This window comes from Phyllostomus hastatus, unplaced genomic scaffold, assembly GCF_019186645.2.
Source record: "Phyllostomus hastatus isolate PE091 unplaced genomic scaffold, TTU_PhHast_1.1 phas_scaffold_317, whole genome shotgun sequence".
Taxonomy (NCBI): Eukaryota; Metazoa; Chordata; class Mammalia; order Chiroptera; family Phyllostomidae; genus Phyllostomus; species Phyllostomus hastatus.
The window spans coordinates 6,735,779-6,752,865 of record NW_025334023.1 but is presented as its reverse complement, the minus strand read 5'-3'; the positions used below and the strand labels follow the sequence as shown (position 1 = coordinate 6,752,865).

Genomic DNA, 17,087 nt, shown 5'->3' with positions numbered 1-17,087 from the left:
TCCAGCCACTGTCTTGCTGTGAGTCCTCTCTGCCCAGTGTCCTCTCTGCCCATCTGCCTGCCTCTGCCCCTCCTACTGATCTGGATGAATATTTCTCCTTTAACTCCTTGGTTATCAGACTTCCATACAGTTCTATTTTCTAGCATCCTGGTTATTTTTTTGTTTTTAAATTTGTTGTTGTCCTTCTTTTGGTTGTGTGGGGAAGCAAAGTGTATCTACCTATGCCTCCATCTTGGCCAGAAGTCCTATTTTTCTAGTTATTGTTACCTTATTAGATGTCTGCATTTATTACTTTAGTATTAAAAACCTGTAGCTCCACTAGAAATGTAAGCTTAGAGGGCAGAAGTGAGAAGTCAAGTATTCTAGCCCATCTTCATCTTTTGGAGGATGTATTTGAAAATATTCTCTGGCTAGTGCCTTTCTCTTAATTTTTTGTCCTGGCAGTTGAACTTGAAGGTTGGGATTTGCTCAGGGTCTGCAAGGAAAGAGGGGTGATACTCAGCCATCATGAACAAAAGCTATTCTTCCTAAACCTTTGAAACCATCAGATAGCCAGAGCAGCAGCCCCCTCAGACCTGGCTGCTCTGGAAAGGACATGCACCTGTGTCCTCCAGAACTCTGGCTAGCTGCTAGGAAGTGAAGCTAGGTGACAAAAGACTCGGCAGCTGCTAAGGCCAAGGCAGGTAGAGATATTGTGTCTACAAGTGTAGGGCTCAGGATCAAAGGGCCTTTTACCCCAGCTCAGCTGGAGGTTCTGTTCCCTGGGAAGGTGATGATCTGTTTTTCCTATTTTCTACTACCTTTTTTGGAAGCCTCAAGACCCAGCAAGCCTAGCATTAGCTCCTATCACCTTCAGTTTAATGAGCAGATGGCAGCTTCTCTTCTGATATAGCCATGTGCATGTGCATGCTCTGCCTTTGGCTACTGAGCCCAGCCCCTAGCTGCAGTGATGGATCAGACCTAGTCAGCAGAACCAGCCTTGCATGTCATAGGTGCAGCCGTGGTGCTTAGGATAAGCCATGACAGAGGGAAGAAGCCAGGGGTTCACAATGTGAAGAGGTACATGGGAAATGTCCCCAAGGCTCTAGGAGAAGCTGGACCCTTACAGCTCATCTGTCACAGAAAGGGGGGTGATGTCTGTAGAATGTACACCCAAGGCTTGGAGGTATGAGCTGAGAGGAAGAAAGAATTCAGTGTCCCCGATATGACCATGCGGGCACAACCCAGGATGTTGTAGTATGCGTTGCAGGTGGAAGAAACGTAATCTTCCATGGACTTAGTTGAGTCTTAATAAGGTAAGTCAGTACAATGTAGAGATAGTGTTGGAGCATTAGTTGCTGCTTTCCCGGCTCCCTGTTGTCCTGTGGTCAAAAAGTGCATGTACCCACACGCATGACATCAGCCAGAGGATAATCAGGAAATACTAACCCTTGGAAGTGTCCAGGGCTCCCTGTTCATAGTCACCCAGATGCTAATACTGTAACAAGGAAAATGGAGCACAGAGAGGTAAAGTGACTTGTTCAAGGTCACACAGGCATCTCATTCTAAAGCCTGTGCTCTTTCTGTTATACTAGACAGCATCTGACCTGGCTTGTCCAAAATGGGTTTGCTCCATTTGGTTTGTTTTGGCTTGGTTTCATTTTACCTGCCAGTGATGAGACATTTACTGCAAACCCTACTCTGTGCTTTACATGTATTAGCTCATTTCCTCCCCAACCTTGCAATGAGATAGGTAAGGAAACCAGGGTTACTTAGGGTTCAGAGACCCCAAGTGATGTGTCCAGGATTGTACAGCTAGTGAGACTTAGAAGTGGAAGTCACATCGAAGTCTGCCTGATTGCATAGTCTGTCCTCAGTCATGGTCAGGGAGATCTAGTCAAGTGAAACTAATTCATGTCACAGACAGGATCCAGCCCTGAGGAACTGAGCATGCCTGGGTCTGTGGTCACACTCTAGCCCAGTGGTCACGTACAAGGGATCAGGGACCAGGGAGGAAGGCTAGCCAGCCACAGGGCTGCAGCCTAGTGCTTCAGGGGTCCCAACAGCCCTCGTCATTCAGGCGTGCAGACAGCTGAAAGTAGGAGCTATGGACTGCTTCCAAACATCTTACCAGGTAGAGAACAGACAACCCTGGCACATGGACAGGCCAGCCTTTCATTGGTCAAGGAACTGAGGACACTTCCCTTTCGGTTAGGGCCAGGTAGGAGTTCACATTTGCATTATACGCTAGTGTAATGGTATGTTAAAGTCCTGCTGCAGCCGGAGAGTCAGGTGGCCAGAAGGTTCCATGAACTTTTTACAACAGCAACTATTATTTCTCAGTTCCTTGCAAGATATGTAGCATTTGTTTTTGTCATTGGGTAGTCTTTGCCTAGAGGCTGAAGGATTGATCTTTCTTGGTGGCTAGAGCAGCTAAAAAATATTTAACTTGAACATATAATTATATTACTATGGTTTCTAATAGGATTTGGTGTCCAACAGAACTCCAGCTTGGCCTCTGGCCCAAAGATGTAGACCCAAGTTATTATGTTCAGTGTTACTTACTAGATAAATAAGAAATACTGTTCAAATCACTGTGAGACAGACCAACACACATTATAATTATTGTAAAGAAAAATCCACTAGAGTCTGAGAATTTACCCACTTTGTTAATCATTGTATTGCGTATGTCCTGGAAGAAGTCATTCAAGTATATAATTCACAGAAGCCATCTTGACAGTTCTTGCTGGAGAACAGATCTGGGGCCCCACCAAACTTTATTGTTGCACATGCCCCAGACACATGGCTAGTGCTGTTTTAGGGGAAGAGGGCCCAGTATGGGGGCTAGCTGAGAGTAACAGGCCCGGAGGAAGAGAAATGAGAGTGGAGCTGCAGGTCTGGGGAAAAGTGTATAACAATGAAATCTGAAAAAAAAGAAAAGAAAAAAGCAAGGAAGTGAGCAGTCCAGACCCCACAGAAGGAGGCCTGTGTCAGGACTGCAGGCAGAAATCAGGCGCTGTCGCCCTTTGTCATTCGATATTTGACAAGCATTGAGTGAGTAGCTGCTCTAGGCGAGGCAGTATGCCAGTCACTGGCAGACTCAGACAAGATGGCGCATTGGAAATGGACCTCTTACTTTCGAGGAATTTGCAGTCTACTAGGGGTAAAGGTCACATTCATAAACAACTATGCGTCAAGGTAGAAAGCAGTAGGTGATAAGTGAAGGATAGAAATAAAGTACCATTAAGATTCAGATGAGAGAGAAACTTCGTTTGCTAGAAGGGATCTGGGGAGGCTTCACCGACCACGTGATGTTAAACTGGGCCATGAGGCATGGTTAGGACCTGGACGGGTGCAGGGGGGTGGGCGGATGGCTTTGCAGGTGAAGTCACCGGCTCTGGCACCTCCGGGAGGCTGGAAGGGTTGTGTGGGCTCAGGAGCAAAGCAGGGAGCAATTTGGCCACAGCACAAAGTAGACACGAGGAAGACCTTTGTGGCAATGAAATTAGTTTGGAAAGGGAATTTAGAGCCCTGAACTCCTGGCTCAGAAATTCAGGCTTTCACCTCACCAGTATTTCCAAAAGTCTAGTTCTTAAGATTCATTTAGATCATATAGACAGATTCTTTTTCAAAAATTATGGATTTACTTCAGTAAACTGGAAAAAAAAGTATAATTAGGTATGTCAAATCATGACTTCATAATGATACTGAATTTCTATTTTAAAAATTTTTTTAAAAAATAAATGAGTCAAGAAAAAACCCAAGTGAATCATAGGACAAGCGGTATGTGACTGTGACAACAGCATGAAGACCATACTGGAACACGCATTGGGAAGTGCTCCTCCAGGCCAGGGTCATATGTCCATATGCCTTGGGGGCCAGGCTGGGGGCAGTGGTGCCGGAAGCTGCAGATATGGAGCGTGTCAGCCCCGGTGCCTCTCCTAAATGAGAGGCGGTTGTTGCCATGCTGGATTTTCCAATTCTTAAAAAAAAAAAGTATGATTTTTCTATGAGTGCTCCTATAAAAAAATCTGACAACTAATTCAAAGTTTTAAAAACATTTTCCAAACAAAAGTGTCCACAAGCCTCCAGTTTGCAGTATCTATGCTAGGTGCCGTGGAGCAGGGACCTGGAGAGACACAACTCCAGGATGCAGCTGTGGCTGCCAGGGAGACTGAAAGGGACGAGGCTGGAGGCAGGTGCCCACTTGGAAGGCTGACGCAGTGGGTCAGGCTGGAGGTGACTCCGACCAGACATTTCCACTTTCCACGTGAAGCCCAGGCCAGCAAGGGAGTTTTAACCCGCAGTCATCTGGGTCGTCTTTATGTAGTTCTGTGCATTTTGAGTCCTGGCTATGCTGATATAAAGGGGGTGGGGTGGTTTTCTCCTGTTTTGTGAGCAGTATCAAGCTTGCTGACAAGCTCTGATAAATGATTGGTGAATAATTAATAGCTCCCCCACCCCATCTCCTCGGAGCCTGTTTCTGCTCCCCCATTGTCTGTCATCACAGAATAATTCAGCACAAAGTGATGCTCATTAGATGGAACCCTCCAGCTAGCAGCTGAGTTGAGCTTTTAAAAAACTGGTTTCTTAAATAATTTGTTCTGAAGACAGACTTGACGTGAAGTTGGCATGATGATCAGCAGGTCACTGTGTGGGAGCAGCAAAAGATGATTATTCTGGAGCTGCTTACTCGACCCCCATCTTGCCCAGAACTGCTTTGCATTTCAAAAGACTGTCTATTCTTGAACAGCTATTCAAATACCGCCTCCTGGAGGATCAAGCCCTCCTCTTTGGAAGCGGTCCACAAGTGTTTTACAGTTGTTCAGAGTTTGGATCTTTCTGTCCCCTCTGGCTTCTGTAGCTAGACCTGTGTGTAAAGTCTCAGCCTTTCTTCCAGATCTGTGGCTCTTAAAGTGGTACCCACACTTAGGGCATCAGCATCAGGTGGGACCCTATCCCAGACCTATTAAATCAGAAACTCTGGGGGCCAGGCCTAACATTCCATGTTTTAACAAGCCCTTCAGGGGACTGACTCAAGCTAAAATGTGATGATCACTGAAACTGTCCTAGAGTTAGGAGTAAAGCAACATTTCCTGAGCATCATCTATATACCAGGTGTATGTTTATATATGCACATACATATGTATGTACATGATGGTTTTATTTCATCCTCACAACAAGGCTATGAGATAGTAGTTTTCTCATTTCACAGATAAACCAAGATCTCAGATGCAGTGACTTATTCTAAGTCCCACCCTAGAAGTAAGGCCCAGATCTGTTCCTACTTCAAAGCCCAGAGCCTTGCTACTGCTCCTTGAGAAGCAGGACCACACTTGGGATCCCTTGATGGCATCAGCACAGTGGATTCCACAGAGACTTGTTTGAATGAATGAGTGATAATGAGTAAATGGATCAATATTATTGTCCAGTATGATATGGTTGTGAATGGCTGGAACTGTGTTTTGATTTTTGAATGCTAGTAGATGTATTTTAAAATGAGAATTTCAATTACCAAAGTTAAAATAGGTGCTATTTGGAATTTCCTGGTCCTGGCAGCATCCTTTGTGTAGTCTTCACTGTATTACCGACAGACCAAAGGCAACAGGAGGGGGATCAGCAGGTGTTCTTATCGGACCGGCAGTGGCGGGTAATGAAGAAACCCCTGCCTTAGGTAAGATGAGATAGTCCTGTCACTGACTGGCCGCAGGAACCTCAGCAAGCTCTCTGTGCCTTTGTGTTCTCATCTACAAAACAGGAAATAATAAATAGCACCTTCCCTTCCTCCATACAGAGCTATTGTAAGGATCAAATAAAGCCGTACGTAGAAATGCTTTACAAACATTAAGTCCCGCACTTACCAGCTATCATCAAAGCCTGCAATCTACCAGGTAGAGCCTGATAAGGTCCAAGGCAAGTAGATGTGTCAGGGTTCTTTCAGCTGCAAGGAGCAAAAACACACTCAAATAACCTCAAGGCCAGGCAGATGTGACAATGAAGTAGTTTCCAAAAGATTGACACACTTTGGGACTAACAGAGGCTCTGAGAAGCCTCTGCAAGTCCAGGCAGCTCCAGGGTCCCCATTCACTCTCTTCTTGTCATGGGTTGCACGGCCTCTTGCTGTGGGGTCCCTGCCTCTCTCAGAGCTTCAGCTCCGTTCACTTCTCCCTGCTGATAGGCCAGCATCCTCTGCTCACTCAAGACCACTTCCTCTGAACTTTGGCTCCCACTTAAGGCCAGAATAACCTTACCAGCCCCTCTTTCCACCTTATCTTCTGACCTCCACTCTCATGCTGTCGTCACTGACCGCCACATCCCCTGGGTATATTTTAATTCAAATACAAAAGGCTGGAACTGTGGCCATGTCATAGAGTGCTGGTCAGTCAGCCTGTGGATCGGGTATTCTTGGGTCAGGTGCTCATCCCAGTCCAGTCACCTCAGGCCAGTGAAGAGGTGGCATCATCTTGTCTACCTATGCCTGCTGTTTTGAGAGGAACTAAGGGCAGAGCAGTGCCCCTCAGAAGGAGCTGTGGGTGAAGGACTGATAAATTTATAAGGGAAAGAAAAGTGTCTCCAAACACATGAGCAGCCCCTCTCCTTGGAGGGCCCTCATGCTCCTGAACAACACAGCACCTGTCGTTCTCATCACCATTTGGCGTGTGTGTCTCAGTGGCCTCTGGCACGTGGGCACATGGCACAGAGAAGACGATGCATGTGCAGCGTTCCTGGGAAAGGCAGCAGAACCAGAGCCAACTGCAGGGACTCTGACATCTGTGAGAGCTGCTGCCAGCAGCCCCGGGAAAGGATGTGGGAGCTCTTAGCTAGAGGCAGCCAGGAAGCCGCCTGCCCTCCAATTTCATCCCTGCTTACACAGCCTTGGTGACTCGCCAGAGACCCCTCTCACAGGAGAGGTGATCATATAATGCTACTTATCTGAAGACACAGCAGGGAGGTTGAAAAAGTTGGAGCCTGCCCTCAAACAACAAACTTCCTTTTCTCCCTCAGGTCCTAAGCATGATGATGATCTTAGCTTTTTCAAAAAACATCTATTTCTAACTGACAATCTGGTTTAACTCATTAGATCACAGGATGTTAGATCTGAAAGATCACTCAAGCCATCCACTTCCCTTGGAACACTTCCTGAGACAGAGGAGATGCTCAGGAAATACCTGCTGAATAAACGTAATGGATTTTGGAGGTGAAAAGAAAGTCCTGGAGAGAAAAGGACCAGGCCAAGTTCACCTAACAAGCTAGTGGCAGGTATAGGACTAGAACCCAAGTTTCTTGATATACTCCAGGCATGTTTCCTTCCACCGTGATTCATAGAATCATAAGATTTTGGGTTTAGAAGATGCCATACAGCTTATCTGTTATCCCCCTGGAGTACCCCCACCAATCATTAACTTGCCCTCTTCTTGAATACGTCCAGTGACTGAAAATGCATGACCTAATAGGTTACCTAGTCCATTTAGTCATTCATCCGACATTCACTCATCACCTGCTTTGAGTCAAGGGTGATACTATTTATTGAAGATTCAGAGATGAATAACACATTTCTTGCCCTCAAGAAGTTTACAATATTTGGGCACATGCATACCCATCCATGGACTATAACCCAACACAGTAAGTGGTATTCTGCTCTGCCTCTTACAAAATTCTTTCTTCTTTTGAAACAAATTCATTTCTCAAAGACCTTAGTCCTTACTTGTTGGACCTAGGTCAACCTATTGGGGTCACAAAACCAAAGCCTAATCCTTATTTCACATATCAGCCCTTCAGATATTTTTAAACAGAGCTCATACTCCCTTAGTAAGCTAAATTCCTAATTCCTTCAAGAATTCTTTATTTGAAATGTGGTTTCAAGCTCTCTTCTCCTTCTGGTTGTTCTTTGATGAATGCGTTCCCGTTGATCTTACCAGGCTCATAAATGTGGCCCCCAGATGTGAACTATTGAACTCCAAATGCGGTCTGAGAGTACAATGCAAAACCGAGCCTCCTGTCACTCCCTACATTCTACGTGCTGTACATAAAAAATATAGGACAAGGAAGCAATAGCCTCTTGGCCACCAGCTGTTCTCTTGAGTCTGTTGTGCCATTCTTACTGCCTTGACCGCCACCCTACAGCTCACTTCTCCCTTGTATTCCTGCTGAGTTTCTCAACAACAGACATTACTGAGGACTTGTTTTGCGTGTCCCACTCACTAGACTCTCTGAAGAACCAGACATGATGCTGGTCTTCAAGGAGTTCACAGTCTTACTGATGAAATTTGTTTGCCCCCAAATAAATAATTAACGAAGGACCCAAACTGAATATAATCAAGGAAACGGTGTCTCTCTCAGACCCCTCCTTAGAACTGCTCTTAATAGTGGTTGGTATGATTGAAAACAGATTTCCCAGTTCAAATGCCAGTGCAGAACTGGCTTCAAGCCCAGGCTGTCAGGGGCTTTGTCAAATTTTTGTCATTGCATTGACCTAGACGGTTGCAGATGAAAAGCGTTTGATTTCCATCATCTGCAGAGAAAGCTGGGGCACCTACAGGGATTGACACCTCCCGGGCCATGGACCAGTTTTCCAGCACCTGGCACCTGCCCAGTGCCAATCTGGAATGCAGAGGGAGGAAGTTCTTTCAGTTGTTGGCATGAGTCTGCCTGTGTTTGGGCTTCTGGGAGACAACAGGTTTAATTTGCTTTGACAGTGCTTTTCCCCAGGAGGGAATTTACCCAAACACCCTGCCTTCTTCACATTCAGCACAGTGCTTGTCTGCTTTCCTGTTTTAACTGTGGGGAGTTTCTGTGTGTGTGTGTGTGTGTGTGTGTGTGTGTGTGTGTGTGTGTTTATTCCCAGTGATCCACATTGTGTGGTTTGGATTCATTAGACCAAGTTAGTATGTTGTTTTGGCTCACAAATGAAATGCATGTATGACCCTGTCTTCAAACAAAATACCAAATCTGCCAAGTCCTGAGCAAACCTCTTTATATGCACAGCCTTACCCTGTTTGCTCTTCAAAATAACCCTCTGAGGCAAGTGCTATTATTAACCCATTTCACAGATGAGGAAATTGATGTTTAGAGATGACCTGTCCAAAGGGTATGTCACTAGTAACAGATAATCTGGCTCCAGAGCCCAGATTTTGGTCTAGGCCATAGACTACACACTTTGGCTTCAGATAGAACTTGATTCAGCTACCAGATTCTCCCTGATAGCTGTGACCTTGAAAGCGTGGCACCAGCTCTCAATCTCCATCTGAGACTGTAACATGGTGGCAAACATACCTATTTCTCATAATTATGATAAGGAGTGAAGTAGAATATATATCTTTCACAGTTCAGTTTGAGGAAATGAGAAGATCTGTATGAGAGTCTTCTCTCAACCTTGAGCTGCCGTAGAATTAAATCACAACTATACTGTCTAGTTTATTTTCCTCTTTTTTTTTTTGGTTGCCAATAATAATCCCAATCCCCTTTCAGGATCAAAGAGGATGTAATAGATGTAACCTAAACTACAAATGTCACTAGCTGCTGTCAGGATGACATATCCAGTCATCCAACTGGCTGTCCTGTGTCCAAGTCCTTTCCTTCTTGCCTGAAGCATGAGCATCCATCCTACAGAGTAGCCGAAAGGAGAGACATCAGAGAGTGGACCTCTGCCAGGCAGGAGCTGGATCTTGGTTCCTCGACTGAGCACTCCCAGACATTTGCCAGCACTTACTTTTACAACTTAAGGAAAGATGAGAGAAGTAAAGAAAGAAGTTGCAGGTAGTAAACACAAGCTTCTGTTGTGTGGGACACATCACAGGGAAGCAGGACAGGGCTGGGAGGGAGGGATAGTGCTGAGTGAGCAGGGAGAGAGAGATCAAGGATGGTTAGTAAGCACGGACCTCACTCACAGCTGGTTCCTTCTCTCTTTGGTGACAGAATCCAGCATCAGGCCCCTCTGACCACCGAGGTGTGCCTGCTCAGACCAGGGCCAGAAGCCGTGCCCCCAGGACATGATGCAGGGGAAGAGCCTCCTTCCCTCTTCTCATATAATTGCCCCTGGGAGACAGGAGTCCAGTAGGTGGCTAGGCTCCCAGTAGTCCTTCTCCAGGCAGGATTTCCCTCCGTGGCCTCTCCTTGTTTCCTACAAAATGAGGCTTTGGATTTCAAAACAGAAAAGAAAAAGGTGGCAAATAAAGGCAGGCTTTTCCAGGCATCAACTCTGGACTCAGGAGGACATATTTATCAACTGTTATCCTTTCACCTTGGCACGTCAATGCTAATGATTTCTTTCTGGAAAAGTGCAGTGAACAGGCAAAATGAGGCTAGGCGGGGGTTCCCCGAGGCCTCTGGTTTCCTGTCTCCCGGTTCTCCTCCAGGGAAGAACACTGGTATCTTTGCTCCCTTCTGCAGTTGCCCCTTGTGTGTCAAGCAATATTTTGTTCAACGTGCAGAAAGCACACCCACTCTCAACACATGTCCAGAAAAAGAGCTAAGAAAACATTTAAACTCTTCATTTCAATATTGATGGAAGGAAAAACAAGTTCCTGAGAATCAAATTTTCTAGCAGGACCCACTGCTGTGATAGAAAAACAAAGCTGAGAAGCGGGGCAGGCAATATACCATATACCCAATTATGAAATTCTGTTATTCATAGGCAGCTGAAGTTTTCATTTAAATTTGAGCAGCTCTAACGGCACACCTCCTGCAGAATGAAGGCAGCTGCCGTTTGGACACAAGCAAAACAGGAAGGAACTATGGAGGGAAGAAATTCACCAAGCACTAATTGGAAACATAACAACAAATTTATTCAATGAAGTTCACACTTCTCCCACGCCAATGAGTGTCACTTCTGCATGAGCCTTTAGCATGGAGATGTCTCGTTCAGTGGGGACTTATTACGTGTGGGATCCCAGGTGGGACCCAGGTGGTTGAAATATTTCCAAGTGGAAGAAAAACTATATACATAAACATTTCATCAAAAGGAAATATTCTCCAAATGTCTCCCTTCTACTTCCTTGTTACTATCATAAAATTATTCCATGTTTCATGTTTTCTAAAACTTCTGCCTTCTCTGAAACCAGCAGCCTCGGGCAAGTTTTGTAGCAAACAGTATTCTGTGCTGTCAGATTCAGCAACCAACCCTATACTCAGTCATAGAAAATATACTTTCCTCACTTTTTCACCATGAAGGCTTTCTGGCAGATGATTAACAGGTTTGTACCTTGCAGGCTTCATAAATCAAAATCTAGAAAGTATATACATAACACATATCTGCAGTTGATCCTGTTAAAAATGCAACTGGTAATTACAGTAATTTTTATTAGGAGACTGTTTAATACCATGGTTTTGAGAAGTACTGAACCACAGGATTTGAGATCTGGGAGAGTCTCTGAGATCATCCAGTTGAATTCTTTCAGTGATCACAATGAACATTTATTCAGACCCTCTTTGAACCCTGGCAAATATATAAGTGAATACACTCAGTTCCTGCCCTCAGGGAGTTCGTAGTCAATAATGGGGACTGTTTGGAGCTTTAGTAGGGGTGAAGGAAAGAGTCCTAGGGTAACCGAGCCTGTTTAAGAAGTCAGGAAGTCTTGTCAGAGGAGGTGACCTTTCAGCTGTATTTGAAAGGAATAGGAGTTGCCAAGCAGGCAGGTATGTGAAGAGCAAGTGCAAGGACAAGGAAACAGATGCAGAAAGATGATGAAGTGACATGGTCAAGTCCCCGCAGCCATTCAGTAGCAGGACGAGACCTGGAGGCCAGACCTCCTGCCCTCTGTCCAGTGCTCCCGCAGTACTGCAGGTGGAACCTGCCCTCCAGTTGTACCTTTAGCCAGTAGCTAAACGGGAAAATAATCTTACCTTAATCTTACTCAAAATTCTAATTTTTAAAAGAATATTCAAAATGAAATTTTCTAAGTCATTCTCTTTTAAAGAATGTGTTTATGAAGCTACTTCAAACTTAAAGGTATCCATCAGGAGCATGGCATCTACAAAGCAAAGCCACTGGAGAGCAGAGACAGACACTCAGGGCCCTGGCTTGTGACCTTGTTCTGAGTGGAGTCAGGCCACTTCGCCCTGAAACAAGAACATATACTGGGTTAGATCCTCTCGTTCTTAACTCTGTGCTAGTATAAAATGCTGTTGGTGCATTTTAGCAGAGGAACAACGTGGAGTAAGTGGAATTCCCCACCCACTCACAAAAAGAACCACACATTTAAACCCTATTTCCAAACTTTTTAAGTAGTTTCCAAGTTGATAATGGCAGATAGTTGGGGAGAGACCTTTCTGGGAAGTACATGGTGCCCTGAACTCCTCACTGCCTCCCCACCTTTTCCCTGATCCATCTGTACCCAAGCCATTCCTCAAGCCCACCTCCTCTGAAAAGCCCGCCCTCTGCTGGTTTTGCCCCATAGCAGCAGGCATTGCATTGGCACTAAGAGCTTTGCTTCCTTTAAGGCTTCATGTCCTTGTTTGGATGCCCTTCCTGTACAGTTGCTCTCTTAATTATAGACTCATAGAATATAAGAACAGGAAGCAGTCCTAGAGGTCATCTCTGCCATCACCTTCATTTCACATTTGAGGAAGGTGAGACCCAGAGCCAGGATGGAAGTAGCTTTAGGTCACCCTCCGTGGGACCAGAAGAATGGACCCCGGAACCAGGTTTCCTTACCTCCAGGCAGAGCTGCTTCCATGTCCTGTGCTGCTACTCATTGACAGTGTTATCTCGTTCTCCCAGTTAGGCTGCAAGTGTCCTGTGGACACGACTCGTGTCTTATATGGTAACATCTCATTTGACAGAGACCTTACCTTTGGCTTCATGACTTAGAGTTGTGTGCGAAGAAGACATGTGGTTGAATCGTCCACTCTGCCCTCCTTACTAACCTTTCCCTCTGCTTTCAACTCTGACTCTGTGGACTCACTCTGAGACCTTGGGCAGGTCACTGCCCTTCCTCTACTCTCTGTTTCCTTCTCTGTTGAATGAAAGCTTTGGGCTAGATGGTCTCTTGGATCCCTTTAAGCTCTACAAATTCTAGATTTCTCTACCTTCCAACTGGGTCCTTTGCAGTCTTCAGGACTGGCCTCACTGTCCTACAGACCTGTCACCTGGCTCATTCTCCTGGCTTCTGCTATAGACGAAGTTCCTTTAAGACTCAGAGAGCATATTACTGAAGAAGACCCGGCTTGGGGTCCAGAGGCCTGGGGTTGACTCTTCCATCCATGACACAGTGTGGCCTTCAGCAAGTTACTTCATCTCTCAGCCTCCTTTTTTTTTTTTTTAAATACAAATAACAATCCATTCTTTGGATATGGTGGCAGTGAAATGAGATAAACTTTGTGGAACTACATGGCACAAAGAAGGCTTTCACAATACAGTGCCTGCTGTCCTTTACTCCACATCCAGCAACAGTGAGAAGTGGGCTATTCCACATAAACAGATTTCCCAGCTGACAGGTTCAATACCTGGAGCTACAGAACATGGACTGGTTTTGTTTTGGTTTTTTTTTTTTTTTCACTAAAATCTTTCTGAAATGAAGTCTGTATTTCCTTGACATGTCACATAGGCAATCCCAGAGTATGAGCGAGACTTAGAGAAAGTAACATCTTTGCAAAGGTGGGCATGCTGGTCGCAGAAGCTGGGGCTGCAGGTGGGGCAAAGGGAATAGGAAAGGGAACTCCTATGCCTTTTATGAGCTTGGTGCTTTCATTTCTCCCCCACTGAAGGGTTTTAAGTAGGAGAGTGACAGGATCAGATTTGCTGCAGAGACATCACCTCAGGCCGCTGGGTGGTGAATGGAGCACGTGGGGACCAGGACCAATGAAAAATCAGAGGTGGGAAAAGGCAGATTTACAAATGCTCAGTAGCTTTAAAAAACAAATTCCTGGAATATCAACCCATTATGAGGAAAATGTAAAACATGGGAAAGTGTAAAGACCCCAAGAATTGCCCAGCATCCAAAGATAACCACTGCTAACAAGTTAAATTGTTTTTCCCTGTGAATTTAGAGAAAATTCTCTAATGTATTTGTAGATACAAATTTGATTTATAAAAGATTGGTTCAGGCAGACATTTTCCAGAACACGTCTCCTAGTGTCAGTGGAGATGGACCTCAGTAAGAGTAAAATAACATGTACTTTTTTTAACTCAGTTGCTTTCAGCGACTGAGCCAAAAGAACTCAAATTCGTGGGTCCTGGTTAACCTGAGGCTTGATTCCTGGGCCCCCTGTTTGGGGAAACAAGCTTCTGTTTTCAGCTCTCCTTCCCTTTCCCCGCAGAATCGGTGGATAACTGCCCCAGCAACTGCTATGGCAACGGTGACTGCATCTCGGGGACCTGCCACTGTTTCCTGGGCTTCCTGGGCCCTGACTGCGGTCGAGGTGAGAGCCCTGCGCCGGCCTGCAGTTTCCACTCCCCAGGCCCCTCTGGCAGCTCCACTGTCACTTCTCAGAGCAAGTGCAGAGCTCCAGCCCACCCCCTGACTCTCGTGAGAAGGGCTCCCAGGGGCCATTCCTCAGAAACCCAGACAGGGAGGTCTGCAGCAGAGCGTGGCCTCATCAGCCATTGTGACCCCCACGTGCATGACCGGGGACATCACGAAGGAAGGCCCTCAGGGGGGCAGCCACAGTGAACTTCATGTTCCATTGTAAGGGCAGAGGGAGTGGCATGCGGTCCTTTTAACGGCTGATTTCGTCTTAGAGGAGTGATCAGTGTTTGCCAAGGGCCTTTGAAGTTCATCTTTAGCTAGAGTAGCTTCTTCCTGCCCCTGTGCAGAGGGGTGGGGGCTTATTTGCTGCTCGGTTATTGCCTTCTAACTGCATAGGCAGAATCATAGCTGAGACCACCAAGGACTTGGAAGGCGAGACAGCTCTTCTCCACACAGGACCCTAATCGTGCTTCAGATCTGGGCACACATGGGGCTAACAATAACCACTGTTGCAAGAGTTTAAAGGCTCCCCATGATCTACCTGTGCATTTGGCCCCCATTTCTGTCCTGAAAGAAGTGACAAGGAAAATGCCAAAGGAGATCCGGAGTCCTGAGAATTTGGCACTCCCTTTGGGGGTGCTCAAAAGGTCCCCTCCCTTCCCTGGGTTTTTCCACCTCTTCAGTCATTCAGCAGGCATTTGCTTTGTGCCCTTTCAGGCAAAGTCCTGTGCTAGACTCTGAGGTTACAACACTGAGCATGCCCAGCTGCTCTCAGAATGGGAAAGAGGCAAAATCAACAGTTACAAAGCACCTAATAGGGAGAAACACTGTAGGGAGATCACAGGCAGGGAGCTCCTAGCAGAGTGAAAGTGAGCAGCTGTCTTAGCTTGAACGGAGTGAGGACCAGGAGAGGCTCCCCAGATGAGGTGACACTGGAACCAAGACCTGACACTTGAGTTGTTCACTGGTGGAAGCCAGAGAGAGCTTTCCAGGCTGTGGATACAGCACCTGAAAATACAGTGATATGACGCTGCTTTGGGGATCCTGCCTATTCTTTCCCGCATGAAATAGACTCAGTTTGAGACAGCAGAGCCGGCAGCCCTGAGGCAGCCCAGTGATTACTGGCTGAGTGCTTTCAAAACACAAGATGCCAGGTGGGGGATCGGGGAAGGTGGTACAGAGAGAAGAGATGAGTCATTCCTTCTAACAACAATTACTGTCTCGTCCCATATGCACTTAAAGTGAAGAGTCATGTATGAAACAGCCTCCTCACTAAGGCTGGTATGCACTTACAGCACAATGAATATAATTTATTTTTATATAGTGTCCTCCGTACAGGTGTTCACAAAACACTTTACACTAAGAGGCAGAATGGAAAGATAATACTTTCAAGAGCTAAGTTGGGCCCAGCTACTCTCTCTCATGGGACAGTGGAGTATGGGGTTTTAGTGAAAGCCTGAAAGGCAAGAAAAACTGAGATTTGCTGCTTCAAGGCAACAGTAAGTGGTGCTGCAGCAGGGGTGTGGGGAAGCAAAATGGAATGCTATCAGATGGGGCGCGTCAGAGGAGGGGCTGAGGCAGGTGGGAGGCTAACTGTGTTTTCTAGAGGGCCCAAGGAACAGACTGAAGCTTTCCACCTAAGGATCCTGGCAACCACCATGCTGCACCAGGAATATAAGGGGGATGGAGAAAAGCAGGGTTCAGGGAACCAGCTCTGCCAGCCTATAGCTCCAGATGGGTTTAACCTGGAATGAAGTAAAACATGAGAAACAGATGGGCACGCGTGGGAATTGTGGCAAAGCACTTGAGGCTCTTGGTCAAGCCAGCAGGCCAAGGGGAGAAGGGGCAAAGGCTGCTGGGGGACGCTGGGCTTTGATTCACGCCAGGCTTCCTGTGCCATCTCCCCAGCCTCCTGCCCCGTGCTCTGCAGCGGGAACGGCCAGTACATGAAGGGCCGGTGTCTGTGCCACAGCGGCTGGAAGGGCGCGGAGTGTGATGTGCCCACCAACCAGTGCATTGATGTGGCCTGCAGCAACCACGGCACCTGCATCATGGGCACCTGCATCTGCAACCCCGGCTACAAGGGCGAGAACTGTGAGGAAGGTAAGGCTTGTGCGCAGCCAGCACCGTCACCTTGCTTGGACTTAGAGGTCAGCACACAGGGCTAAGAGGACATCCAGGGAGCAGAGGAAGCCACCTGAGCAACCCTGTGATCCCTACCCCCTGAGTGAGGAACTCGTCAGCAGCAGGAATTAACTGAAAGGAAGAGGACATTCAAATTTGGTCCTACTCAGTGAAGGGAAGTGCATTGAGTACTTACTGTATATGAGAATGTTATATTGAGTACTCACTGTGTATGAGGCTCTGTGCTAGACGCCTTGCATTGTTTAACTTCAAATCCACTAGGGAGGGGAATCATCTTCATTTTATAGTTGAGGAAATGAAGACTCTGAGAAGCAAATGACCTGCCCAAGGTCACACAGCTAGTACATAGCAGGGCTGGGATTGAGCCTAGTCTTTCTGTCTCCATACCCCAAGTTCTTTCTACTCCTTTTAAGCTTATCTGCTCCCCATTTCTGAACTGTAAGTTTATTTTAGATCTCCAAACTCTGCCTCCTTCATATTTATGTGTGTGTTCATATATGTGGCTTTGAGGTGCTCATAAGCATGTCTCTCGCCTTCATAAGGTAAATATACAAGGTC

General features: G+C 46.3%; 1 protein-coding gene across 2 annotated transcripts in view; it reads left to right on the top strand.

The window, feature by feature from the left end:
- Positions 1–17,087, top strand: part of TENM4 (teneurin transmembrane protein 4) — a 737,235-nt gene that overhangs the window by 574,391 nt on the left and 145,757 nt on the right. For both annotated transcript variants that reach the window (XM_045817894.1, XM_045817893.1), the window contains 2 exons: positions 14,236–14,337; positions 16,293–16,487. In XM_045817894.1, the coding sequence (XP_045673850.1) occupies positions 14,236–14,337; positions 16,293–16,487 (297 nt within the window). The remainder of the gene's footprint in view (positions 1–14,235; positions 14,338–16,292; positions 16,488–17,087) is intronic.